General features: G+C 50.6%; 1 protein-coding gene across 1 annotated transcript in view; it reads left to right on the forward strand.

The window, feature by feature from the left end:
- The window catches only part of LOC146830113 (cytochrome P450 11B, mitochondrial-like), a 146,972-nt gene that overhangs the window by 62,492 nt on the left and 57,862 nt on the right, over window positions 1-26,618 (forward strand). Inside the window, exons 3-4 of the mRNA XM_085604014.1 lie at window positions 20,110-20,309; window positions 20,986-21,189. Coding sequence (XP_085460140.1) covers window positions 20,110-20,309; window positions 20,986-21,189 — 404 coding nt within the window. The remainder of the gene's footprint in view (window positions 1-20,109; window positions 20,310-20,985; window positions 21,190-26,618) is intronic.

A 26,618-nucleotide genomic window follows, 5' to 3' on the forward strand; every position in this document is an offset into this window, starting at 1 on the left:
AGAATGGGCACCACCTCTACTCCTGCCCTACCTCCACGTCATCCATGTCTTTATTCGCTAAGTATGTCTGCTATAGAATGGGCACCACCTCTACTCCTGCCCTACCTCCACGCCATCCCTGTCTTTATTCGCTAAGTATGTCTGGTATAGAATGGGCACCACCTCTACTCTTGCCCTACCTTCACGCCATCCCTGTCTTTATTCGCTAAGTATGTCTGGTATAGAATGGGCACCACATCTACTCCTGCCCTACCTCCACGCCATCCCTGTCTTTATTCGCTAAGTATGTCTGCTATAGAATGGGCACCACCTCTACTCCTGCCCTACCTCCACGCCATCCCTGTCTTTATTCGCTAAGTATGTCTGCTATAGAATGGGCACCACCTCTACTCCTGCCCTACCTCCACGCCATCCCTGTCTTTATTCCCTAAGTATGTCTGGTATAGAATGGGCACCACCTCTACTCCTGCCCTACCTCCACACCATCCCTGGCTTTATTCGCTAAGTATGTCTGCTATAGAATGGACACCACCTCTACTCCTGCCCTACCTCCACATCATCCATGTCTTTATTCGCTAAGTATGTCTGCTATAGAATGGGCACCACCTCTACTCCTGCCCTACCTCCACGCCATCTCTGTCTTTATTTGCTAAGTATGTCTGCTATAGAATGGACACCACCTCTACTCCTGCCCTACCTCCACGCCATCCCTTTCTTTATTCGCTAAGTACGTCTACTATAGAATGGGCACCACCTCTACTCCTGCCCTACCTCCACGCCATCCCTGTCTTTATTCTCTAAGTATGTCTGGTATAGAATGGGCACCACCTCTACTCCTGCCCTACCTCCACGCCATCCCTTTCTTTATTCGCTAAGTACGTCTACTATAGAATGGGCACCACCTCTACTCCTGCCCTACCTCCACGTCATCCATGTCTTTATTCGCTAAGTATGTCTGCTATAGAATGGGCACCACCTCTACTCCTGCCCTACCTCCACGCCATCCCTGTCTTTATTCGCTAAGTATGTCTGGTATAGAATGGGCACCACCTCTACTCCTGCCCTACCTCCACGCCATCCCTGTCTTTATTCGCTAAGTATGTCTACTATAGAATGGGCACCACCTCTACTCCTGCCCTACCTCCACGTCATCCCTGTCTTTATTCGCTAAGTATGTCTGATATAGAATGGGCACCACCTCTACTCCTGCCCTACCTCCACGCCATCCCTGTCTTTATTCCCTAAGTATGTCTGGTATAGAATGGGCACCACCTCTACTCCTGCCCTACCTCCACGCCATCCCTGTCTTTATTCGCTAAGTATGTCTGCTATAGAATGGGCACCACCTCTACTCCTGCCCTACCTCCACGCCATCCCTGTCTTTTTTCCCTAAGTATGTCTGGTATAGAATGGGCACCACATCTACTCCTGCCCTACCTCCACACCATCCCTGTCTTTATTCCCTAAGTATGTCTGCTATAGAATGGGCACCACCTCTACTCCTGCCCTACCTCCACGCCATCTCTGTCTTTATTCCCTAAGTATGTCTGGTATAGAATGGGCACCACCTCTACTCCTGCCCCCCCTCCACGCCATCCCTGTCTTTATTCGCTAAGTATGTCTGCTATAGAATGGACACCACCTCTACTCCTGCCCTACCTCCACGCCATCCCTGTCTTTATTCGCTAAGTATGTCTGCTATAGAATGGACACCACCTCTACTCCTGCCCTACCTCCACGCCATCCCTGTCTTTATTCGCTAAGTATGTCTACTATAGAATGGGCACCACCTCTACTCCTGCCCTACCTCCACGTCATCCATGTCTTTATTCGCTAAGTATGTCTGCTATAGAATGGGCACCACCTCTACTCCTGCCCTACCTCCACGCCATCCCTGTCTTTATTCCCTAAGTATGTCTGGTATAGAATGGACACCACCTCTACTCCTGCCCTACCTCCACGCCATCCCTGTCTTTATTCGCTAAGTATGTCTGCTATAGAATGGACACCACTTCTACTCCTGCCCTACCTCCACGCCATCCCTGTCTTTATTCGCTAAGTATGTCTACTATAGAATGGGCACCACCTCTACTCCTGCCCTACCTCCACGTCATCCATGTCTTTATTCGCTAAGTATGTCTGCTATAGAATGGGCACCACCTCTACTCCTGCCCTACCTCCACGCCATCCCTGTCTTTATTCGCTAAGTATGTCTGCTATAGAATGGGCACCACCTCTACTCCTGGCCTACCTCCACGCCATCCCTGTCTTTATTCCCTAAGTATATCTGGTATAGAATGGGCACCACCTCTACTCCTGCCCTACCTCCACACCATCCCTGTCTTTGTTCGCTAAGTATGTCTGCTATAGAATGGGCACCACCTCTACTCCTGGCCTACCTCCACGCCATCCCTGTCTTTATTCCCTAAGTATGTCTGGTATAGAATGGGCACCACCTCTACTCCTGCCCTACCTCCACGCCATCCCTGTCTTTATTCCCTAAGTATGTCTGGTATAGAGACCAACAATCCCTAGGGCGACTCTGCGGCAGTTGGAACTCGTTGAAGGCGTCCGGCTGCACATTGCAGTATGTCATGTCCGAATGCCATTCCGCTAAGGATGGAATGGGCTCCTAGCCCCGCGCATCGCTACTCTACGCTTAGCCAACAGTAGCCCAGTAGCTGTTAGACTCCGCACCGATTTTTCTATGTTCTTTATCGTACCCCAGCGAGGCCAACATCGGGTCCATCTTTATGGTGAGGCCTTTTATAGCATTCAACTCCAGGAAGATTCCCTCCCAGTATTGAAATATTCCTGGGCAATACCGGGCAGCATGCATTAACCCGGCACCTTGCCCATTGCATCAGATGCATTTCGCAGAGCCCCTCCGGCTGCACCTGAGCAACCTTTCTGGCGTATTGTAAACGCGGTTTATGTATTTAAAATGCATTAGCCGGTGTCTCCCATTTAAGAATATCTCTTTGGTCTTAGCACAACAGTACTGATCACCATACATTGCCGTCTATGGGTCTACCCAAATCTCCCTCCCAGTCCAATCGCGCCCTAGTCATACGTGGCCTGCGAGCTTCCTGTGTGTGAACGTAAAGTGCTGTTACTAACTTTCATGGGGCTTCTTTCTTTATCAACGCAGAGATGGCCAGCATGTTTGAGGGTTCCTGTAACCCTCATCCTAATAGATCCCGCAATGCATGACGGGCTCTATGACAGAGGTACTGTGTGAGAGCTGATGGCGTATTTTCTAGTTCTTGAGTGTTCCCCCACTTCCCTGCAAACCCATCTTGGAAGAAATCTCCCATCTTTGTCACCCTTGTGTATGTAGGGCAGTCCTCACAATACACACTACAAACATATGGTTACAGAGTATGCCACATTTTCAGTTCATTGCTTGTGTTGCTATAGATACGCATGCTTTGCATACACTGTAACGCAGTGTCCTACCGGTGTGGTCGGATGTTTGCAACAGTGTGTTTGCAACAGTGTTTGACCACCCATAACCTGGAGTCGTGCTAGCACATCAACTGAAAAGTGTTTATTGTAGGTGTGTGGTGTTGACCATGCTGCTGCTTTACATATGTCAGCTATGAGAATGTTACATAAAACACCTTTGTTGCACCCTTTTCACATGTTGAATGAGCTGCTGAGGTGCAGTAAATAAGTGTTTAGCTTTCATACATCAGGCTTGACTAAATGTTACAATCCATTTTGCAATACCTGCTTTTGTAATAGTTTGCCATTTTTGTGGCACTGCCACAAATAGTGGATCAGTTTTCCTATTGCTTTTCTTCTAACACTGTAGTGCTCTTTTAACATCAACTGTATGCAGCGCTGTTTCTGCGTCTGTTTTACATTTTGGGAAGAAAACTGGTAACTCTTTTGATTGATTTAAGTTCAATGGCGAGATCATTTTTGATGAAAATCCACTCTATCCTCATGAACTTGAATCAAAGGTTCATGAATAGTGAGTGTGTGAAGGTCACTAACTCTACGTAAAGAGGTGATAGCCACTAGGAAGACAACTTTCCATGTTAAGACTTGTAAATCCACAGAGTGAAAAGGTTCAAATGGTGGGCCCCTTACTCATGTGAGTACTGTACTTAAGTTCCACACTGGGGCTTTTTTGAGGTAGGTCGCATTGCGACCCACTACAAATCGGGCTTTGAGAACCAACCTATTAATACAGAGGTCGGTTTTCAAAAATTGAACGGAAACTGTAAAAGTCGGTGCTCATTTTGAGCAACTTTGCGACTCTGTTCTCAGTACACCTGGCCCATGTATCTTAAGGATTAAAATACCCTCTTTAGTACATTAAAAGGCTATTGAAAGCCACCGCAGAGATTTATCACCTCATAAAGGTACCAGGCTTCACATAATTTCCTCCATTTGCCCATGGAACCTCTCAGTGACTTGCAATATTTTTAATTTCACATTTGCAAAGCGCAAACTTATCACCCCCAAGGGAATCCGGGCACTCTGGGCCGTTGGGGAGATTAAGTGAGCTATTGCCCAGAGTCACATGAGCCTGAGCTGAGCTGCCGCCAGTGCCAGACACCGAACCGTGAGCCACGTGTTTGCAGATTGGAAAATGTTTAAATTGCACAAACGTCCCGTTAGCCAGAATCCTAATATATATATATATGTAAAAAAAAAGTCCAGTTTTCGAAGTCTGCCTTTGGACGCCTCACGCCGTGCAACGGTAAATAATCTTGGTTTGGATGCCTACATTGGCTTGGACTTTTTTTGTGAGTCGCTTATCTGTGAAGAGGGAATTATGGAATTTTGACAAAAAAAGAAAATACATTATGACATAATTGAGGCCATACACAGATGCTATACAATATATTTGATGTTTCGACAAGGCGAAAGTAAGAAATTACTGTTTTGATCATCTAATATCTTGGCCAATTTGCACATGAACCATATTCTAAGCCCTGAAGGAGTCTCAGTTAAGGGACGAAACACGTTGGCTACAGGGTATTTGATTAAAAAAAAGAAAGAAGATATAAATAAAGGAAATTCTGATGAAAAATCGATAAGGAGTCTGTGCTCTACATGATAATCTCACTTCATTGTGAGATTTATATAATGATTTGAATGTATGGTGGGTGCTGATCACCTTTTGCAATTGTCTTTGTGGAACGTACGGGAAGTTAGGAGGCTGATTTCCCAGATCAATGCACCACCGTGTGTCCATACTTTATCAATAGTGATAGGTGCGATTTGATTGTCTCAGCCTCATTCTTGTAAATCAATCATTTTAAACATCGCATCTCTTCCCCAGAGTGACAGCGCAGTCCTCGCAAATGACGGACATTGTTTGAAACGTTCAACCGGCTTATATAGGTTCCGAGCTAAAAAGTTGTTTGCTTCTCTGGTTTTGTATATTCCCAATTATTTAAAACCTTGCCTCACTAAGGGCATCTTGCAGTCAGGGGGCAGTGTCGTCAAGTCTCCTGTCAGGGGCTATATTAGGGATTTGCCTCAGTTTACACTGTACCCAGCGTATTTACCAAAGTAGCACAGAATCTGCATTAGTCTATTAATAGTTAGCTCAGGGTCTATCACATAGAGTAATATATCATATGTATACAATGGTATATAGTCCTCTCACCTTCCTTCCCAGTATATTCACCTAACCATTGGACCCTCCCTTATGCACTTCGCCTGGGGTTCCAGCGCTAGCCAAAAATCATTGGAGACAGTGGCCAGCCCTTTCTATTGCCCGTCCACAGATCAAAAACGTCAACATATGTTCTCATCACTTTGACTTTGGCCAGTGGGTACCTATATTAAGGCCTTCTGCATTTTATAAAGGTGGGCCAAAGCCTAGTCTGTCTAGCACTGCGAACATATAGCTCCATTCCAGTGTTTCGAGCGACATTGTGGAGTCCGGTGACATTACGACTGCCTCTTCCTGCACATTCTCCACATTACCCACCTCCCCAAATAGGCGTTGCAGATCGAGCCTCGTACTTCTGTTGGGCTCAAAGCCTGCCTGATCAGGGTGCACAGGGGATGTGATCACCTTCTTCAGCATGGTCACCGGTATCTTGGCATATATTCGGATTTCTGCGTTGAGCAGTGAGATCTGCCTATATGAGGTGCATTCATCTGGAGGTTCGCCTTCCTTCAGTATAACCACTGTGGCGGCCAGTCTTTGGTCAACTGGAAGCTGTCCCACTTCTTTTACCTCTTTGTACATGGATAGTAAGTGTGGCAACAGTTTTGAAGCCAGGCGTTTGTGTAGTTCTGTGGGAGCCCATTGGGCTCTAAGCTTTTCCAGGCTGTAGATCTCCAATTGCTGCTACTATTTCTCCCGGCTCTATTTCTGACTCCATCTCTTGTCTGTTCTCTATGGATAGTTGAGTCAGTTGCATGTCCCATAGCAGGACGGTGGCCTCTGCCATGGACTTAGTGGTCACGGGCGAGTATATCTTAGCATAATGTCTCGTAAACTTGCTTCCTATATCCGAGTTGCCTCTGATTGGAATCCCCCCATTAGTTTTGATCTCGAGGACCCAGTTGTTCCGTCAAACTCTGTGATTTAGCCAGGGCAATAATTTCCCTGATTTACTTCCTATGTCGTACAAGCGGCGCTGCAAGGACAAGTAGGAGGCCTTGGCGCTATCCTCTGTTATGACCCTGTAATTCTGGTGGTTTAGGGTCAGCTGATGTTTGAGTACTGCGTCTACATGGAGAGTGAGGAAACTTTCTACTTCCTGAATTTCTCTTTCTAGCTCTTCCAGTTTTCCTTTGTGCTTCTTATTTCCCCCAGTATCAGGGACAGCGCCTGTCCCCGTACCACGGTTTTGTAAGCCTCCCAGAGAAGGAACGCTGAGTCAACTGCTCCTTTGTTATCAGTGAAGTAATATTCAGTGCTCTGTAGCAGTCCTGCCAATCTCTTGCTGTTCTTGAGGTGCCAGGGATTAAGTGCCCATTGTCTGTCTTCCCGATCTACGTTCCCTTTAAATACTACCCAGGTGGGTGCATGATCGGAAATGCCCGTGGCCAAGTGTCGGACCCCCTCAAAACTCGCCATAGTGGTGCACTGTTCTGTGAGGTAGCAGATGCGTCAGAGGCTGCTGTGGGCTCCGGAGTGATATGTGTATTGTATTGCCTCTCCCAGGGGTTATGGAGCCTCCAGATGTCTACCGAGCCCTATGCATCTACAAACGTCAACAACTGCTTTGGTCTGGCTTTCCTCTCCGGGGTGGAAGCTTATCTAGTACCTCTGACACCACATCCTTAATGCCACCTCCCCACCCCCAGTATTAAGAGTTCCCACTGGGTACTGTATCAGAAGTGCGCCCATCTTCGGCAAAGACAGTCGTGTGGAGTTCTGGAGGGACGTATATTGAGCAGAGGTTGAGCATCAACCCATCCCATTACCGCATTTGTACAACGTGTTTCCCCAGCAGGTTCGACCAAGTCCTACCCGGGGTGTAAGGTATCGATTTGCAAATTAATATGTGAACCTCCTGTGAGTCTGATGCGTGGCTTGCATGTGCTAGAATGAAGTTGTCATAGCGGTCTAAGGCTCTGTAATGGTTTCCTTGGAGACAGGTCTCCTGGAGGAGTATGATATCCGGGGCATGCCGCTTAAGATATTGCAGGTCTACTCCCCTCTTAAGTCTACTTTCCAAACTGTTGACATTCCAGGATAATATCTTTAGTGTTTTTTGTTTATCCTCGGGATCCCGTCAAGGACCACAACAGGTCGATGGCGGACAGACTACCTTGAAGAATGTGTGAGTACAGGTGTCCGCCCCCTCGGGATCATAAAGAGCTGCCTAATCTACGCAGCCTTTATTGTATACCGAACGGTGGAAACCATAAGTATGGCTGCACCTCGCATTCACAGCACACCTTGGCGTGTGTGCTGATAATTTCACGTGCTCATTCCAATTGTGACACACCCCACTCTCTTGGTCCTGAAGAAAGCCTCAGTACCTCTGTTGAGGCTGAAACATGTCGACCATTTTATGAGGATAACGAAGAGCAATAAAAATCTTCACAGTATCCTCTCCACTTTTTAGGTCTCGCCTGACCCAGCGCATGTGCTGGTCTGGCGAGACTTATTGAGAGGGCTCCAAAAAGTGCTACCAAGCCGCTTGGTATAGCCAATAGGTCTCGCTTTTGGGACCTTATAAGTATTTAGTTATGCATCTATTGCATGGCTAAACACTTATAAGGTCCCAAAGGCGAGAACTATTGGCTATGCCAATGCTTGTTTAACTGTGCCCTGGGACCTCAGGAATAAAAATTGTGATAGAGGATCCTATAGGTACTTTTAATCTGCACCAAAAAACTCATTTTCCTCACACACAAAACAACCTGCTCCGCTGTAATTCAGGCGTCGCAGCACAGCTGGGTTGCATTCGGCAGCCTAGCTGGGAATCCAATGATGAAGCATGCTACCAACCAAGTTGGTGGGGGAGGGTTCTTCTTAAAAACCTAATGTTTTTTTGCAGTATTGTGCATGACATTGAGTTTTCTGTACATCTGGATTTGAACACTGGGTCCATCCATTTTGTTGTAAGTGTTTTTTGTTTAGCCATTTGGGTCAGGGAATGTCCTGTCATGTTTCCTGGATGTCTTCGGGCCTGGCTCATTGCGTGAAGGCCCACCCATCCCCCTGTTTGTTGTGTTTTGCTGCGCGCAGATCGACTGCGGTTGTGCTGTATGAAACGTACTCAAGTCAGTGACTGCTCCAGCAGCCCCCTCCTCCCTGCTCCCCTGCATGTTCGGCTTTGAACTACTCACCACCCCAACAATGCAGAGGGCCTGTTACCCCGAACCTTTCAAGTGTAGAGCTGGTGGCCTGACCACAGCCATAAACAGTTTGCCATCATCGTACTCTTATTATTATCAGAGTCGTTTGTCGCTCGCTGGATGTGTGTCAGTTGCTCTTCTTCGTCCCTGAACGGGGACCCCCTCCTGCTGAGCTTCTTCACTCCCAGGTTTGTGGCCTGTTTGGCCATACAGCCTGTGTGTGTGGTCTTTTCCCACCCTGGCTCCTTCCAGGGGGTCCTCGAATAACTTGCGGCTGCATGCTTGTGGCGGGTATCTTCGTGCACATTGCATCATATATTTCAGGTCTTTTGCCTGCACTTCCTTTTTGACTCCTTCAAAGCTACTAGGTTGATGTTGCACTTGCGAGTCACCTGCATGCAGAATAGCATCGTAGTTGTGGCGGTTGCAATGATGGTTCTGGCTGGGCTCCAGGGGCAGGGTGTCCGTGCCAGGGGCATGTGCACACGTTCCACTGAAGAAATCTGTGCCTCTCCTGTGACTGCACTTCTGTGGGTCACCCTGTTGAGGCCAGAGGGTCTGTTACTGCTGTTGTCACTATGTATTTTTCTTGCTTCATTTGTTGGGCTGTTTTACCCCCTCTACCTCCTGCCATGCTTGCCCCGGGTGATGTAAGGGGGCCCAGGTTCGGGTGTACTTGTTGGGTCCACGCCCTTCGCATGTACTGATTCAGGTGCTCTCAGGGGGCTACTCACAGTCGTCTACTGGGGAGGCTGTGCAGCCTTGCACTGCCCGTGGCCTGTCCGGTTTTGCTGATTTGTGTTGCAAAACCAGAGGCGAGTTGTGGACTGTGACTGTTTTGTTGTGTGCAGTGCTTAATTTGAGCCGGTGGTTTCCGGTGCTTAGCACCGGCACTTAATTGTTAACACAGGTGCTTGTTACAGTCTGCCACATGGTGGCACTGTTTGGCTAACTTAGAGATGACCACAACAACTGTTAAATATTAATTAAATATACATTAAAAATTACTATTACCTGCTGCCCAAGCCAGACCTAAAATAGTCCAAATTGTCACACTTGTAGGAGTGTGATGGTTTGTAGTTGTGTTTTTACCCTCATTGGCAGCATAGCAGAGGCAATGTGTGGTGCAAGCTGCAGTGGCCTGGAACGTATTTCTTTACAAATGAAGCACTGGTTGTGTGTGCCCTGGACCTGTCCTGCGGTGACGCGGAAGTGTTTGGCGCTATGGCACCCCTGCACGGACTGATCCCGGGCCGCTCTGGCTGTCTTCTCCCGGTAGTTCCCCTGGGGAGCAGAGTAGAGTGTTGGAATGCGGCGCCGCCATGAAGTTGTTTTGCACCCTCAGGCAGTTCCGCCTCGGCGCCCGTGTGGTGTGGGCTTACATGCCAACTTCTTAGAAAAGGGAAAGTGGGAGTTTAAAAAAAAGAATCGAGAGAAGGTAATTGTCCCACTGACTTCTATTGAAGCAGAGACAATTTCAGGCGGGAGACCGCCAGAAGAACACTTGTTTGCAATACACATCGGGATTCTCCCGTCTGAACCGGGACGGTTGGCATGCATTTGCGTCTGTGCAGCCCACCATCACCCGCACTGGGCATCGCTGCTGCAGCCACTCTTTGGGGCTAGGGCCGGACTGCTTTCCCCACCTCAGCGTCCATGGGGCTGCAGTGTGAGTTTATCCTCTATGGCACCAGAGGACTCTCCTCAGGCATCGCTAGTTGCCAGCCCCTCTGCCCGTGCGATTGCTTCCCGCTCTGCCTCAGCGTCTCCACGGCCCAGGCCCCCGCTGGGGCTTGTAATGTCCGGCGCGCGCGAGGCATTCTAGCCTTCCGCGCTGCCGGGGTGCGCTAGCGCTGACGCGTGATGTCAGACGCTAGCGAGTATAAATAAATAGGCGTGGGAGACACTGAAAGAGCCCTGAAGGCCCATCCTGCAGCCTGTGGAGACACTGTGAGAGCCCTGGAGCACCTGTGAGGGGTATATCTCGCCCGGGTGGTGACACGCCTGATGCCACGAGGAGCCTGACGACGGCCGCACCCTACCCCAGAGCAGGCCCACGCCTGGTGGGATCGCCCAAGCCCCTGAGCACCCGGAGGGTCCCGCTGATGACTCCTGGAGGTATGCGCGCCCGCTGGATGGTGTAGAGGCACGGGGAAGTCCACGCGCAACGCCCACAAGGAGGTGCACACCTATCGGCTTCGACGAAGAGGAGAGGTAGCCGGCTTCCACCGCGTGCTGCGCACGTGCCACGATGGCGTCGATTCCCGCCATTGAGCCGTTTGTCGTTGACGGTGCCCCGTCGTCCCTCGCCCCGCGCTGGAGGGATTGGACAGACTGCCTACAAATTTATTTCGAAGGGGCAGGCATCTCGAGGGAAAGGAGCAGGGCACTGCTACTCCACCTAGGAGGCAAAGACATCCACCGCATCTACAAAACTCTTGTGGAGGCAACGCCGAAAACGTACCACACGCTGCTAAACGCTCTCAACGCCCATTTCGAACCCATGGCGAATAGAGACTATGAAAGATTCATCTTTCGTCAAGCCAAACAGGAGGCGGACGAGTCTCTTGATGCGTTCCACGGCGGACTGAAGGAGTTAGCCAGCACGTGTGGGTTCCGCGATGAGCAAGAGGAGATCCGAGGGCAGATCATACAGGGGCGTTACTCGTCCATGCTCCGGGTCACGGTCCTCCAGGAAGAAGGAAAGCCCCTCGCGGACATCCTCACCCTCGGACGGTCGAAGGAGCTCTCGCAGGCGAGGGCCTCGCACATGGAAGCAGCCCTACATCGTCCCGTGAAGACGGAGCAAGTGCAAGTGGCGGAAGCGGTGAACGTGGTACGGCCCAAAGGGAGACCAGCCGGAGGGAAAAGACAACCGGAGACGAAGAAGAAAGAATGCGGATACTGTGGCGGCCAGCCCCACCGCATGCAAGATTGTCCCGCCAGAGGGAAAAAGTGCAGCGCCTGCGGGTGGATGAATCATTTTGCGGCGGTGTGCCGGTCCACCAGAGTCAAGAAGGAGGCGGCCCATGCGGTGCAGGGAGAGGCAGACAGCGAAGACATGGACGATGACACCGAAGAGTACCCAGTCCATTATGTGTTTACGATTCACCAGCCACAGAAGAAGAAGCGCAGACTTCCAAAATGTCGCATCTTAGTCCAACAACAGGAGGTAAAGGCGACTATTGACACTGGGGCATCCATTGAGCTAATGGCTGCCAATGCATACCACCAACTGCGCACCAAGCCTCCGCTGCGAGAGGCGAAGATCCGGGTGTTCGCGTACGGCCAGAAGACACCCATTCCTCTCATCGGTGCTTTAAGACAGAGCTACAACATGGAGAGAGGAGGATCAGCACCACCGTCTATGTCACAGAAGAGGGCAGCGGGATGCTGCTGAGCGGGCAATCGGCCGAAGAGCTGAGACTGATCTCGTTTGCCATGGCAGTCCTAGAGGAAGAACTGGATACCATCATGGAAGAGTTCGGAGAAGTTTTCAAAGGCATCGGGTGCCTGAAAGGAAAGGAAGTGTCCTTACACATCGACCCGTCGGTCCAACCAGTGGCGCTGAGGCACAGGCGAATCGCGTTCCATCTGAGGCAAAAGGTCGAGGAGGAGCTGGAGGCCCTGAAGAGACAAGGCATCATTGAAAAGGTCAGCGGGCCAACCCCGTGGGTATCCCCGATCGTCATCGCCAGGAAGCCGAAACAGCCAGGACAAGTCTGCATCTGTGTGGACATGCGCCTCCCCAACGCCGCGCGACACCTGACGCCCACCATTGACAACATCCTGGGAGAGCTGAATGGGGCCAGGTGGTTTTCAAAGATGGACCTACGATCAGGCTATCACCAGCTGCCACTTCACCCGGACTCGAGGTACATTACCACGTTCTCCACACATGTGGGCCTCAGACGGTATCGGCGCCTCAACTTCGGCATCTCGAGTGCTGCCGAGGTATTTCAAAATACCATCAGAGAAGTCCTCAGCGGGCTCCCCGGCGTGCTTAATATGAGCGACGACCTGCTGATATATGCGTAAACCATAGAGGAACACCACCAGCGGTTGAGAGGGGTCCTCAAAAGGATTCAGGAGTCAGGCCTGACCCTGCACCGAGAGAAGTGTCAATTCCTGCAGAACAAGATCAGCTTTTTCGGATACACCTTCTCGGACCAAGGAGTGGCCCCAGACCCGGACAAGGTGAAGGATGTCCAAGAAGCCCCAGCCCCGACAAACATCTCGGAGGCCAGGAGTTTCCTGGGCATGGTCAACTTCTGCGGCCGCTTCATCCCTGACCTCTCCAACCTCACCAAACCCCTCAGGGAGTTGACCAAGTCGTCGACCACGTGGCAGTGGGGCCCGGAACAGGAGCAAGCATTCCAAGTAACGAAGGCGGCCCTCTCGGCGGACACTACCCTCTCGTACTTCGACCCGGCGAAGCCCACCAACGTGGCGGTAGACGCAAGCCCTTTTGGTCTGGGAGCGGTATTGATTCAACTCCAGAGCAGCGGACAGTGGGCCCCCATCGCCTACGCCAGCAGGTCCCTGACCGAGACTGAGCAGTGTTACTCGCAAATCGAGCGAGAAGCCATTGCCATCCACTGGGCCTGCCGGCACTTTCATGTATATGTGTACGGCCATCACTTCACGGTGACAACCGATCACAAGCCCCTCATACCTCTATTCCAAGGGTCAGCCTCGAAGCCGCCACCCCGGATCGAAAAGTGGATACTCCAACTACAAGGGTACGACTACAGGGTGGAGTACAAACCGGGGGCCACGAACCCGGCGGATTATCTGTCAAGGCACCCGCAGAAAGCCACAACGGAAGAAAAGGAAGAGGCAGAGGATACAGAGGAGTACGTCCGGTATGTGACAGAGCTGTCACAACCCCTCCCGATGAGCCTGGCCGCAATCATAGAAGCGTCGAGAGGTGATGAATGCTTGAGAGCAGCGGCGGAGGCCGTCAGGTGGGGGGATTGGAGAACAATCCAAGAGTCGCTAAGTCGGAGGACTCCCCAAGCCAAGCTGACACTGAAATCCATCTTGAGAGTGAAGGGCGAACTGTCCGTCGACGCCCAAGGATGTCTTCTGCGTGGCCCGAGACTGATCATGCCGGCCAGCCTCGCCCAACAGGCGGTAGACCTCGCCCACAGGGGGCATCAAGGAATGGTGAAAATGAAGGGCAGGCTCCGAGCCAAAGTATGGTTCCCTGGCATGGATGCGATGGTTGAGCAGGCGGTGAGAACCTGCACGTGGTGCCAAGCGGCTGGACAGCCGGATCGCCCTCACCCGGTGGCGACCGAAGAAAATTCCCTGAGGCCGTGGGAGTGCGTGAGCGCCGACTTCGGACATCTCCCAGATGGACGGTACGTGTTAGTCATCATTGATGATTTCACCAAATACCCAGAGGTCGAAATCGTGGGGAGCCAGACAGCCACTGAAGTAATAGCGAAGTTTGAGAAAACCATCGCCACTCATGGCATATTCGGGGTAGTCAAGACTGACAATGGACCCCCCTTCCAGGGGAGCTAAGGAGTCCACGATACAATGGCAGGATCGAGTGTATGTGAAGGACCGCTACCCAGGCAGCAAGTTCAGACTTCCTTTCGAACCACAACCGTGGATCGTCACCCGCCGGACAGGCACGATGGTGACCGCCCAAAGAGGAGCTGAAACGGTCACCCGAGATGTATCCTTCTTCAAAAAAGTCCACCCAGGAACACCTTCACGTCCCGGGGCCGAACCAGAGGGACCCGGCCCCGACCAGCTGAGCTGAGACCAGGAGGGGGAGGACGAAGTGAAGATTGTGACTCCCAGTCTATCCCAGCCACCCCTGGGGGTAACCTGCCCGGCTGCTCCCCGTCCCGGGAGGAGCCTAACACCCCAAGGTGGCCCTATCCAGAGGCGGCCAATCCCGCTACAGCCTGCGGAAGAACCCGGCACCGTCGTCCCAGTTGGCGGACTATATGGTGTAACCTGAAAGGACTGGCAGACTGGTAACAGACTCATCGTTGGTTTTGATTTTTGCATTTTGATTTAATGTTTTATAAAGGTTGGAAGGAGTGTAATGTCCGGCGCGCGCAAGGCGTTCTAGCCTTCCGCGCTGCCGGGGTGCGCTAGCGCTGACGCGTGACGTCAGACGCTAGCGAGTATAAATAAATAGGCGTGGCCTCGGCTCGGCAGTCGGGAGCCGTGTGTAAAGTGTAAAGTACCGGCTCCTGTGATTATTTAGTGCGACTGCGTTAGCATGCAATTAATAGCGTTAGGAACGCTACAGGGCTTGCATGGTGGGCTCAGTGCCTCGGGCACGCCAGCCCGCTGCTGTACTGCCAGTTTTTAGGCCTCACCTTGTCAGTGGCACACTGTATTGGTTTCCACAGCTGGTGACTCCGCTGCTGCTCTCTCAATGTGGACCCCCCTCCAGGATGGGGTACAGGGGTGAGTGGCATATATGTGGTGTATGAGTGTTTGTAAAAACTATCACTTCATAAATGTCTATCTTTGCAGTGATATCATCTGAAGTACTAAGGTAAGATGCTTCTGAATGTTAAAGAAATACTCTTTTTGGGATTTTGAAGAGATTATATCATGTTTGTTGTACGATGTATGCGCCAAACGTTGTCTCGACTTGTGCACAGATTCTTGGAGCAAAGCCAGACCCTGGGCTCAGCTCTGGTGCCCTCTATTTGCAAGTAAAGCTTAGTAATGTGGCCGCCAGTCACTTGGTTAACTGTTTTATAAAAGCAGAGGACTAGAAACATAGAGCCCTCGCCACATGCAGCGGTTTGACATCTCTGTCTAGGACTCCATCATCGAGGCTTCTTGTGGCAAAGACAAAGAATCAATCGATCAGAAAGTCCTGCATAGGGTGGCTTGTCACCCCGGGTGTCTCCCGGCGCTGGTGCGCTGTGTGAACCTCGGCCGAAGAGCCAGATCTTGAGCTGCTTCCTGAAGTCCTTCAGAGAAGGGGCGCTGCGAAGGTGGAGGGGGAGGTCATTCCAGGACCTGGCAGCGAGGTAGGACAAGGAGCATCCTCCACATCGGCTGCAGCAAATGTGGGCGTTGTGGGCTAAAGCGAGGGTGGAGTAGCGCAGATTTCTAGTTGGCCGGTGGAATGTTAGGCAGTCGTGGATGTAAGCGGGACTGGACTTGTGGAGGGCTTTGTAGGCGTGAGTGCGGCGCTTGAAGAGGCATCTTTCCTGGACGGGCAGTCAGTGGAGAGCTCTGAGGTGGGGGTGAGGCTGGTCCCTCTAGGGAGGTAGAGGATGACCCGTGCTGCCAAGTTCTGGATGGTCTGGAGGCATTGCAGGAGTTTTTTGTGTTTCCGGCGTGGAGTGCATCACCGCAGTCGAGTCGGCTGGCGGTGAGGGCCTGGGTGACTGTCTTCCTGGAAGAGCGGGGATCCATCCGAAGATCTTGCGGAGCATGCGGAGTGTGAGGAAGCAGGAGGAGGAGACGACGTTGATCTGTTGCTTAATGGTCCGGTGGGAGTCTAGGATGATTCCGAGGTTGCGTGCTTGACTGGTGGGGGTGGGTGAGTGCCACCATGTGTCATCCCATGGGGAGGGCTTCTTTCCAAAGATGATGACCTCTGTCTTATCCAAGTTGAGCTTGAAGCAGTTGGCCTTCCCCCAGGTGGCGATGTTTGTCATGGTGTGCTGGAAGTTGTCCCGTGTGGAGCCGGCGTCTTCTGTGAGGGATAGGACGAGCTGGGTGTCATCGGCGTAGGAGATGATGTTGAGTCCGTGGGTCTGTGTGATGTCTGCCAGAGGCATCAGGTAGGCGTTGAAGAGGGTGGGGTTATCGGAGGATCCTTGGGGTACGCAGCATTAGATGTCTTTGGATGCAGAGGAGAAGGGTAGTAAGTAGATCCTCTGAGTTCAGCCGGAGAGGAAGTAAGAGATCCAGTTGAGTTTGCTGCCCTGGATGCCGATGTGGTGGAGCCTGGTGATCAGAGTATGGTGGGAGACGGTTTTGAAGGCTGCTGAAGGGTCAAGGAGGATGAGGGCTGCTTTTCCTCCTAGATCGAAAAGGTGTCTGATGTTGTCAGTTGCTGCGATCAGGGCGGTCTCAGTTCTGTGATTTGGTCGGAAGCCAGATTGGGAAGGGTCGAGCAGGTTGTTGATCTCGAGGTAGTCTGAGCTGGTGGTTGATTACTTTTTCCAAGACTTTGGTGGGGAAGGGGAGGAGTGAGCTCGGGCGGTAGTTTTTGAGTTTGTGTGGGTTGGCAGAGGGATTCTTCAGGAGGGGCTTGACCATTGCGTGCTTCTAGACGTTTGGTACAGTGGCGGCAGATGATGGGTCCTCTAGTGGAGTGTGGTGAGGCGATGTGGCAGTAGGTGAACTAGTGAACGACATCTAAAATAAGCTATTCCAAGGGAAGGCACCCCAGGCTGTTGTGTTCTACATGACCTTTGTCCAGTGGTGTAACAGAATGTGAAGGGCCCTTGAGCCTCCCATAGCTCACAGATGTTCCTTGGCCCTGGGCTGAATGGGGGCCAACAAAAGGGTTATGGGGGCCCCTGAAGGGTTGGGCCTTCCTGCGCCACTGGGGCTTCATGGGCCTGCATTACACCCCTGCCATAGTCATGAGTTCCCAGGGAGAATTGGTAGGCCCAGATGGGACAGGCAAGGACATTCTTGATTAGGGATCTGGGTCTGGGGCCCCTGAGTGGGGTCTGTTATGTCAGTTCCGATTTTTCTTGTTGTCATTTCACAAGGAGGATTTACCTTGTTCATTTTTTGGACAGGGATCTTAAATATATATAGTAAAGGTGTACCAAACAAATAGTTTATCTACTCCCAAAGAAGTACTTCTTCAATGGGTGCAAATGTACTACTTTTTGGAAGTTACAAACATTGGCCGTAGTAGGCTTGGAAAGCTTCTCCACTCTCAGGTTTCCGGGCACACTACTGGCTGTCAAACACCCAAAGGTGATAGGATGAATCCTTGCAAATAGTCTAACCACTGACATTCGCTCTGGACACCATTTCGACCAATCATTTTTCGCTCCCTGTTCCACTCTAGACAGAGTATTGAAGCCATTCCTCACGGAAACAGTCCACCCCGAACCTTGCTCATCTCACCCCACTCCCCATGCAGCCCACTGCTTTTTAAGGTGAGAAATTTGAGATTCGCCCCCCGAATATCAATGTCTAGGCTATGCCCCTAGGAGTGAGGGGGGAGAAAAAGAACCAGAGGGCAATGCAAGGGGGCACTCAGAGAAAGAGAGACATCAGATTCTGACTATGAGTGAACTTATGAAGCGCCCTGCAAGTTTTGGAGCTTCAGACAAAAAGGAGGCGCCGAAAACTGGGGTACCACCACCCCTCCACACACACTTCTTACATTCATGGCGGTTCTGGTGCCCAGTCATGACAGGCCACATAGATTTAAGCAAGGGATTCAATCTCCTCATTCTGGGTGCAGGAAGAAAGGAGTGAACCCCACAACTGTAGATCCGCTGTCAGCAAGCACCAGAGTCTGATCATGGAGACAGTAGTCACACACGAGAAAAGGAGTACCGCTCTGTGCAGACTTCTCCTGTCCCATAAAGTCTAAAAACCTATTGATGAACAACATGCAGAGGACACAGTGCACTTCTCATGTTATTTGCCCGGGTTAGGCCCAACTAACAGAGCTACACACTTTTCTTGCATTGTCCTAATTTTGCACAATAACATTTCTGCTGTGACCTTTGCACATATTTGCGTGTCCAACAATGTTGGATTAGTTTGTCTGAAACTACTTTGTTTGCACAGCTAGCTCACGATGCCTTGAACACCATGCACAGGGCCTCTTGACGCACTAGGTACAGATATCGTTCTATCTTCATCCACGGGCCGGCAGGGCTATCCGCATAACCATAACTTCGCTAATCTATACGCACATCACAAGGGTGCTTACTATTATAAATAATGAGCATCTCAAAAGATTAGCAGAGGAGGCGCTTCAGCTGACACCGAGGGTCCCTGCTTGCTGAGACTTCACCACACAGTGGTCTGACATCTCCGTGAGGGGTGTCCAGATAGTGACCAAGACAGGCTCCAGCATTCTCTGCCACCAGGTAATGGGGTTGGAGCGTCCCTTGGGGGGATTCTTGGCTGTGCACCTACATACACTCTAGGTACACTTAGAGTAGGGTTTGCATAGCAGGAGTACGTCTGATTACTGCCTTGTTTATACGCCTGCATATATGCACTGTTTTAGCACCATGGTAGAACTATATCTACTATTCACTCTTTTGGTGCTTGAAATTACTTTCATCTGCTTCTGTCTACTGATTATTGCAGCACAAGTATTCTATAGAAGAATAACGCTGGTTCAATAAATATATTGACAACGTCCCGCTGTGTATTCTGTATATTTCTCTGAGTACTACTAAGCACAAGTGACTGAGCGAAAGGTTCTAGATCTGTTTCCACGATCCCTAAAGGGTCAGGGTTGTCATGTTCAGTGGTTGCCATAATCTATTCACTCTCTGGTAAGGTTATGGGGGGCTAGTGGTGGCACTGTCAGCTAGCTAGTTTATCGGCCGACATATCCCGGGTGGGTGCCCAGAATCAGTCAATGCACCTCAAGCAAAGTATATGTTCTCCAACAAATGTGCAGATCCAGCAGATTGGTAGGAACTACACAACATTCAGAGGACCTGTGACACAAGAAACAGGTCGCACAGTCCAGAGTGGTGACCAGGGAGAACATATTTGCCAGGTTTTCTGAATTCTTAAGTGTGACATTTTTGTGTTTTGATTGTACTTATGTGTGACATTTGATTGCCTTGTGTGTGACACTTTGAGTGATATTTTATGGTGAGAGTAATGAAGCAGTTTTTTCCATTTATTGAGTGCATGTCCCTAGCACCACCCTGTACACACACTGAACATAAGTGCAGCTCAGCTAAGTTGTGTAATTATGCCTATGATGGGCCAACATTTATTGGCTGTAATGTGGGATGTATCAGTTCTTGCACATAAATGCAATTCAGAAGGCTGTTTTAAAACATGTTTATATTCATTGACGCTGCTAAGGCATGTGATCTCATGCAGTGATGACGTTCTTAACCAGCATTTAACGCGGCCAACTGAGACGATTAATAGGTAATCAACCGGACTGCCAAGACATGCGTGCCACTTGGCAGGTCCTTGAGACATGACGGCCGCGCCAAGGACTTTCGGCCTCACACGTGGTATTGCCACATGTTTCAATCTCGTTGTGCTGGCAGGAAGGTGGGTGATGGGACCGGCAGGTGGGTGCAGGGCTACAGAGACCACACAGCTGTATATGAGGGGTGAACATTTCTGTTGGTTCCTCCGCAGGAACAGCGAGGCCTGGCGCGCGGACCGGCTGGTGCTCAACAAGGAGGTGATGGCCATGGGTGGCGTCAGGAAGTTTGTGCCCTTCCTCGACGAGGCGGCGCGGGACTTCGTCACCTTCATGCAGCGGCGGGTCAACAAGAACACCCGAGGCACCCTGACCGTTGACCTCTACGCCGACCTCTTCCGCTTCACCCTAGAAGGTGGGTGCTGGTGGGGCTTGGACAACATATAAAGGGGTGCATAGGCGTTTACTGATTCACAGATGGACAGACGGATGATGGATGGATGGATGGATGGGTGGGTGGGTGTGTGGATGGATGGGTTTGGGTGGATAAATGGATGGGTAAGTAGGTGGATGGATGGATGGATGGATGGATGGATGGATGGATGGATGGATGGATGGATGGATGGATGGATGGATGGATGAATGGACAGATGGACGGACTGATGGATGGATGGATGGATGGATGGATGGATGGATGGATGGATGGATGGATGGATGGATGGACGGACAGATGGACGGACAGATGGACGGACAGATGGACGGACAGATGGACAGACAGATGGATGGATGGATGAGCAGAAGGCTGTGTTGATTGATAGATGGATATGTACTGATGGACAGGCTGAATGAATGGAAGCATAGGTGGACAGACATGATGGATGGATCATTCAATCAATGGACTGATCCACACATAAGGTAAAGGTGAGTGAGGTGGAGGGTTGCCTGGGTGTGCTCAGACAGAAGGGGGGTGAAATCGATGGGGGGGTACTGATGACATTTGGGTGACTGGGTGGCTAGATGGAAGTGTATAGGTGGATGGATGGATACACGCGTCCTCATGGATGAACATGTCAATCACCTCCTCTTTCCAGCGAGTAGTTATGTGCTGTACGGGGCACGCCTCGGGCTTCTGGAGGAAAACCCCAACCCCGAGTCTCTGCGCTTCATCACAGCCGTGCAGACCATGCTGAGGACCACCCTGCCACTGCTCTTCATGCCCCCGGCACTGCTCCAGAAGGTGAACAGCAAGCTGTGGACCGAGCACGTCACTGCGTGGGACACCATCTTCGACCATGGTAAGACTGGCACTGAGGCTAACAGTGGTAGACATAGAGCAGTCCAGGAGTGCCATTTCGAACCATGGTAAGACTGGCAATGGGATACTGCACTGAGGCTACCAGTGGTAGACATAGAGCAGTCCAGGAGTGCCATCTCCAACCATGGTAAGACTGGTACTGGGTGCAGAGGCAGTATGACTGCACTGAGGGGTGTCATCTCCAAGCATGGTAAGACTGGCACTGGGTGCAGAGGCAATATGACTGCACTGAGGGGTGTCATCTGTGAGAAGTTGGCCTGGCATATGCTATCCACTAGTTATAGTGGGCACCTTGCACCAGTCCAAACAACCCTTATTGATGATAGGTTTATAGACAACCTTTATTGAAAGCTATCCTAGTGGTAGCTATGGAGAGCAGCCTTCAGGCTAAGTCTTGAAGGAGTGTAAAGCAGCTTGGCTTACCAGATTATAACCTCCTGAATCACTAAATGAAAGGAGAACCACACAAGGTATATATATAAAATATATGTATTTATTTCTAAACACTCTCTACTAATCCCTTTATGAGATTAGAGAGCCAGGCACACAATAATACAGTTCTAAAACAACATTAAATAGCACAATATACAATGGGCCCTAGGGGCGGACCAAACCATGTATTAAGAAAGTGGTATAAGAAGCACGACTTGACTAGACACAGTGTCTAGAGCACGTAGAATCACTGGGACCCCAAGGAACTACCCAAGGTAGGGACACAGGAGACCCACGGGGGACGTGTGCAGTGTGAGAACATAGCTGCGAGCCCCGTACTATTCTATGGGAAAGTTGCGGTTGGAATTTTAGAAGTTAAGGACACTTAGGAGAGGACTTTGAGCAAACCCCTCTAGACTTAGGGGGTTCTAGGGCCAGCACCCACGGGTGCACCGTAGTACTTGAGTTACCTCACCCAGGGAAGCCGGGTGCATAGGTGTCAAATGGTGTCGGGAATCGTCGTTGATTTCAATGGCGATCTGCTGCAAATGGCTGCTGCCGGGAAGGAGAGAAGTGTCCAGTGTGATCCAAGCCTGGATCGAAGATTAGAAGAACCTGAAAGCAGAGGGGACAGAGTCTGGGTCACTTGCCAGTGACCAGGGGCACGACAGACGAATGCCCACCGATGTCGGGTGTTTCAGGTGCGAAGAGGTGAAGCTTGACTCTGCAGCCACGAGGACCAGGAGCCGTTGACGACAACCAGGAGCTGGATTCGAGCTGTCCCACAAAGGATGTCGAGTGCTGCGGTGTCGGACCCTGGATTGGACCCAACAAGCCTTGGCAACAGCAACCCACGCAGGAAGAGAAAAGATGCTTCGGTTCGGATGAGCAAGGTCCGGGGGACTCCCCAAGCAATGGGGAGTCAGGGCACGTCTAGAGCAACCAGGTAAGCCCAATTAAAGTTAAAGTTACCTTCACAGGGACCCACCAGTCGACGGACCAGGGATCGCGAAGGGACCTCGAGAGAAAACACAAAGGACCAGCTCACGGAACACTCGTGGAGTGTAGGCGGGCAATCTTTGCTGCAAATGCTGCTCGGGGTCAGGGCTACAAGTAACCCAAAGCTCAGCTGTAGGAGTCGTTGGAAAGCTGATGCTTCTGCAAATAGTTGCGGTGTCAAGGGGTTCGGGTTGCACGGTCTTCCACGAGGGATACAGGCCTCAGAATTGCTGAGTGCACAGATTGACCTCAGACACCACATAAACCCACAGAAATCCACCTCCTGAGTTGCAAAATTCTTCGGAGTCCGGCGGGAGCTTCGGAGATGTAAACCGGACAGATGCGTCTTTGGTGCCTGCCAAGCAGGGGAGTAACTCCTTTACTCCAAGGGAGATTCTTCAGTCATCTAGTTCAGTGTAGATCGTCGAAGTTCCAGGATTCAGTATCAGAGTTTCGTCCAGGTGTAATCTAAAGTCCTGTGGCCAGGGGTTCCTTTCTTATACCCAAGGAAGGGGTTGGACAAACTCTAGGGACCGACCAATGGGAGGGTCAGGAAAGAGGGGTGGCTACACTCATTTCCTTTGTACAGTTTCGTGCCAGAGCAGGGGCTGGTAGCCCCTGCAACCGTTTTGAACTGGACTATGCACAAGGACACCAAATGTGCCCCCAGTGCTGAACTTCAAAGCACTCTTGGAGTGCACCCACCCAGCCCCAATACACTAAAGACTGTCTGGGAAGTGGTGACACCTCCCTGTGACAGGAAACCTATTGTCCAGGCCTCCCCTGCCGGAGTTTCGCCCAGCAGCAGGAGGGCAGACTCGTGTCTGTGGCTGGCAGCATCCATTTTGTGATGCCAGGGCTCTGTTAGCTGGTACCGGGTATACCGGTGCTGTCACGTCTCGCCCTCTAGAAGGTTGTGATCATACTCCCACACCAGTTACTGGTGTGGGGGTATGATTCCAAGGTGTTTGACACCAAACACAACATGTTTCTGTGCAGCCATACCAAAGTTAGCATTTACCGTTTGCTTATAATGCACTTAAGAGTATATGGTTTGGCTGCATCACAAACAACCCCGGAATAAAGGTTCCGAAGGCAGCAGAGGGGCCCTGCTCATGCATGGGCACCCTCTCACATAAAACTCAACACCCTGCCTTCAGGATTAGTAAGGCCTGCCATAGGGGTGTCTGATAGGTTTATATGTGCAGTGATATTGAGAGATATAGTGAACCTATATCTCAGTAAGGGGTGCATGCACCACCTTACCCAGGCTGCAGTATCAGTCCTGTGGTGTCATTTTGGAAGGCTGCCCAGGGATGGCATAATACATGCTGCAGCCCCTGGTAGGCCTCTGGGGTACCTATGCCCTGGGTACATAGTATACCATATGGGAAGCGGCGTTTACTTCGCATGCGTTTCTTCGCATGCCGTTAGTACGCGGTCGTTAGTACGACCGCGTTGTTAGTTAGCATACCGTTTGTACGCAATTCGGAAATACGAATTGCAGTAAGGGGGGGAAGGTGTTGGATTTAAAATCCAACACCTTCCCTAGTGTCCGCATATACTGGAGTTGGAATAGTAAATTATACTATTCCAACATCCAGCACCCCCTTACTGCAATTCGTAGTTCCGAATTGCGTACAAACGGTATGCTAACTAACAACGCGGTCGTACTAACGAGCGCGTAGAAACGGCATGCGAAGAAAACGCATGCGAATTTTTTTTATATATTCATACCATATACTAGGGACTTATAAGGGTACCCCAGAATCCAATCTGGAGTGTACCTAAAGTACTGGGAATCATTTTAGAGAGGAAACAGCTAGGCTGGGGTCCTGGTAAGCAGTGCCCCAGCCAGACTAAAGTAAAAAAACAGTGAAACATCAGCAAACAGTGGGGGTAACTATAACAAGCAGATCCTACTCTCCTACATCATCTTTATCCAACTGGCCCTGAGTGCAAGGGCAGTGTGACTGCACTGAGGCGACCCACAGTGGGCATAGAGCAGGCCCTGAGTGCAGGAGCGGGGTGACTGCATTGAGGCTACCCATAGTGGGTGCACAGCAGGCCAGGTGCGCCATATTCAACCATGGTAGGACAGGTACTGGGTGCAAAGTCAAGATGTCTGCACTGAAGAAGTCCTATTTGGATCCTAAAACTCGAGGAATTTTAGACAAATCTCATTGTTGACTTTGAAGAGTTATTGGAGAAGGTTGTGATGGGCCACACACAGTACCCTGTAGGAATCAGCAACCTTCTGGGTCCCCATTAAGCAGGATTCAGGGCAGGTCTGAGCACTTAACTGGTCATTCTCTCGATCCCTGATGACCTCCGGAGGGAGGTCGAAGGTTGTAATTCAAGAGAACTCTGTGAGGGGTGTTTGACATATCTGACCATGGTGCCTCCTCCTGGAGAGAGCAAATATTGTGGGATTCAAGGCTGCATCTGTTGCAAAGAGACCCCTTGTTTCAGTAGTCACCCCCAGTCTCTCACTTTTTGGGGGGGCTTATCTGCTGGTAATCTTGGACTTCAATACTGAGGCATTGCTATCCAGTGCCCAGTGTCGATGCTCGGACCACTAAAGTATGTCAAAATTGACTCAAATCCTGATTGGCACATTAAACTTTCCTATAAGGCCATAGTATATGGTGCAGAAATATACATATAGCATGGAAAGTTAGATGCAACATGTGGCCTGCAGCACTTATAATAATACATAATAATTCCACATTTGTAGAGCGCAACTTATCGCCCCTATGGGTATCCACACGCTGGGGGGCCATCAGGGAGATTAAGTGAGCTACTGCCCAGAGTCCCATTATGCTGAGCTGGGCTACCGCCAGCGCCGAACCGTGAGCCCCCGCGCTCCAGAGTCAGCCGCTTTGGCCGCTACGCAACACCTCTCCCTAATTGTGTCATCCACTACAGCAGCAGTGAAACCATGGCTTTCAAGCCTACCCTGTACCTGTGGAGCCTGATAGCAGCAGCTTGATCCCTGTGTGTGGACTCCAAGGGTCAGTTATCTGACCTCCTGTGTGGATACAGGGGGCACAACAAGCTGTAAGTGGCCTTTTCCTGGAAATGGCAGCCGACCAGGAGCAACTGGCCCTGAGCTGGACTTTGCTGTAGGCTCTTCCGGACACCCTGAGAGTCTCTAAGTGCCCTCCCCTGTGGTCCCAGGGTCCTTAGAAGTGAACTTCTGTGGTTTTTTGGGCACCAAAAGAAAGTTTGGAAACTTTCTACAGCTTTTCCCCCAGAGCATCAGGTAGACCAGCTAGACACAGAATCCGACTGGCAGTTCCATGGTGTCAGATTGAATGTCTGCTTCGTCCTGGTCAAGGCTCCAAGCAGCAACGAAAACTGACTAAGTCCCATTCTGCGTTGGGGATTAGAAAACTTTCTGAGAGTAAGCTCCAGGTTTCCAGTGACACAAGCCTGCTTCAAGTATCCTGCCTTTGATTTCATGGCAGCGGCCACAATTTCAGCGGCAGCCCGCTCAAGGAGAATTTTTCCTCTCAAATAGTGCCAAAGCCCCTTTCTGGGTTATGACTTAGAAACTTTTTCAAACCTTTTGACTTTCACCGGGACCAATCCATTTGTATCTGACCAGGACTCCAATCGTGGTCACCCTCAAATTGCATGTAGGTCCCAGTCTACAGCTTCCATGGACTATCTTTGGCAAATGCTTCTCTTTATTTTAAATTGGTTGTGGAACTGTGTTTTGTGTGTTTTTTTGAACTGTGCTTACACTGCTGAAATACTTTACACATTGCCTTTGATTTAAGCCGGACTGCTTTGTGCCATGTAACCAGGGATTTAGCACAGGTTTATTTTATTTCACTTAAGTGACATATAGCAGCTAGTGGCCTTATCCTTTGAGGTGGACACTTGTCCACTCCAAATTATAATCCACTTTCCTACAGCATCAGAAAATGGTTTCATTGGGAGAGGCCAAAAGGTGACCTTAACCCCCTTCTA

Source organism: Triturus cristatus, chromosome 5_1, assembly GCF_964204655.1.
Source record: "Triturus cristatus chromosome 5_1, aTriCri1.1, whole genome shotgun sequence".
NCBI lineage: Eukaryota > Metazoa > Chordata > Amphibia > Caudata > Salamandridae > Triturus > Triturus cristatus.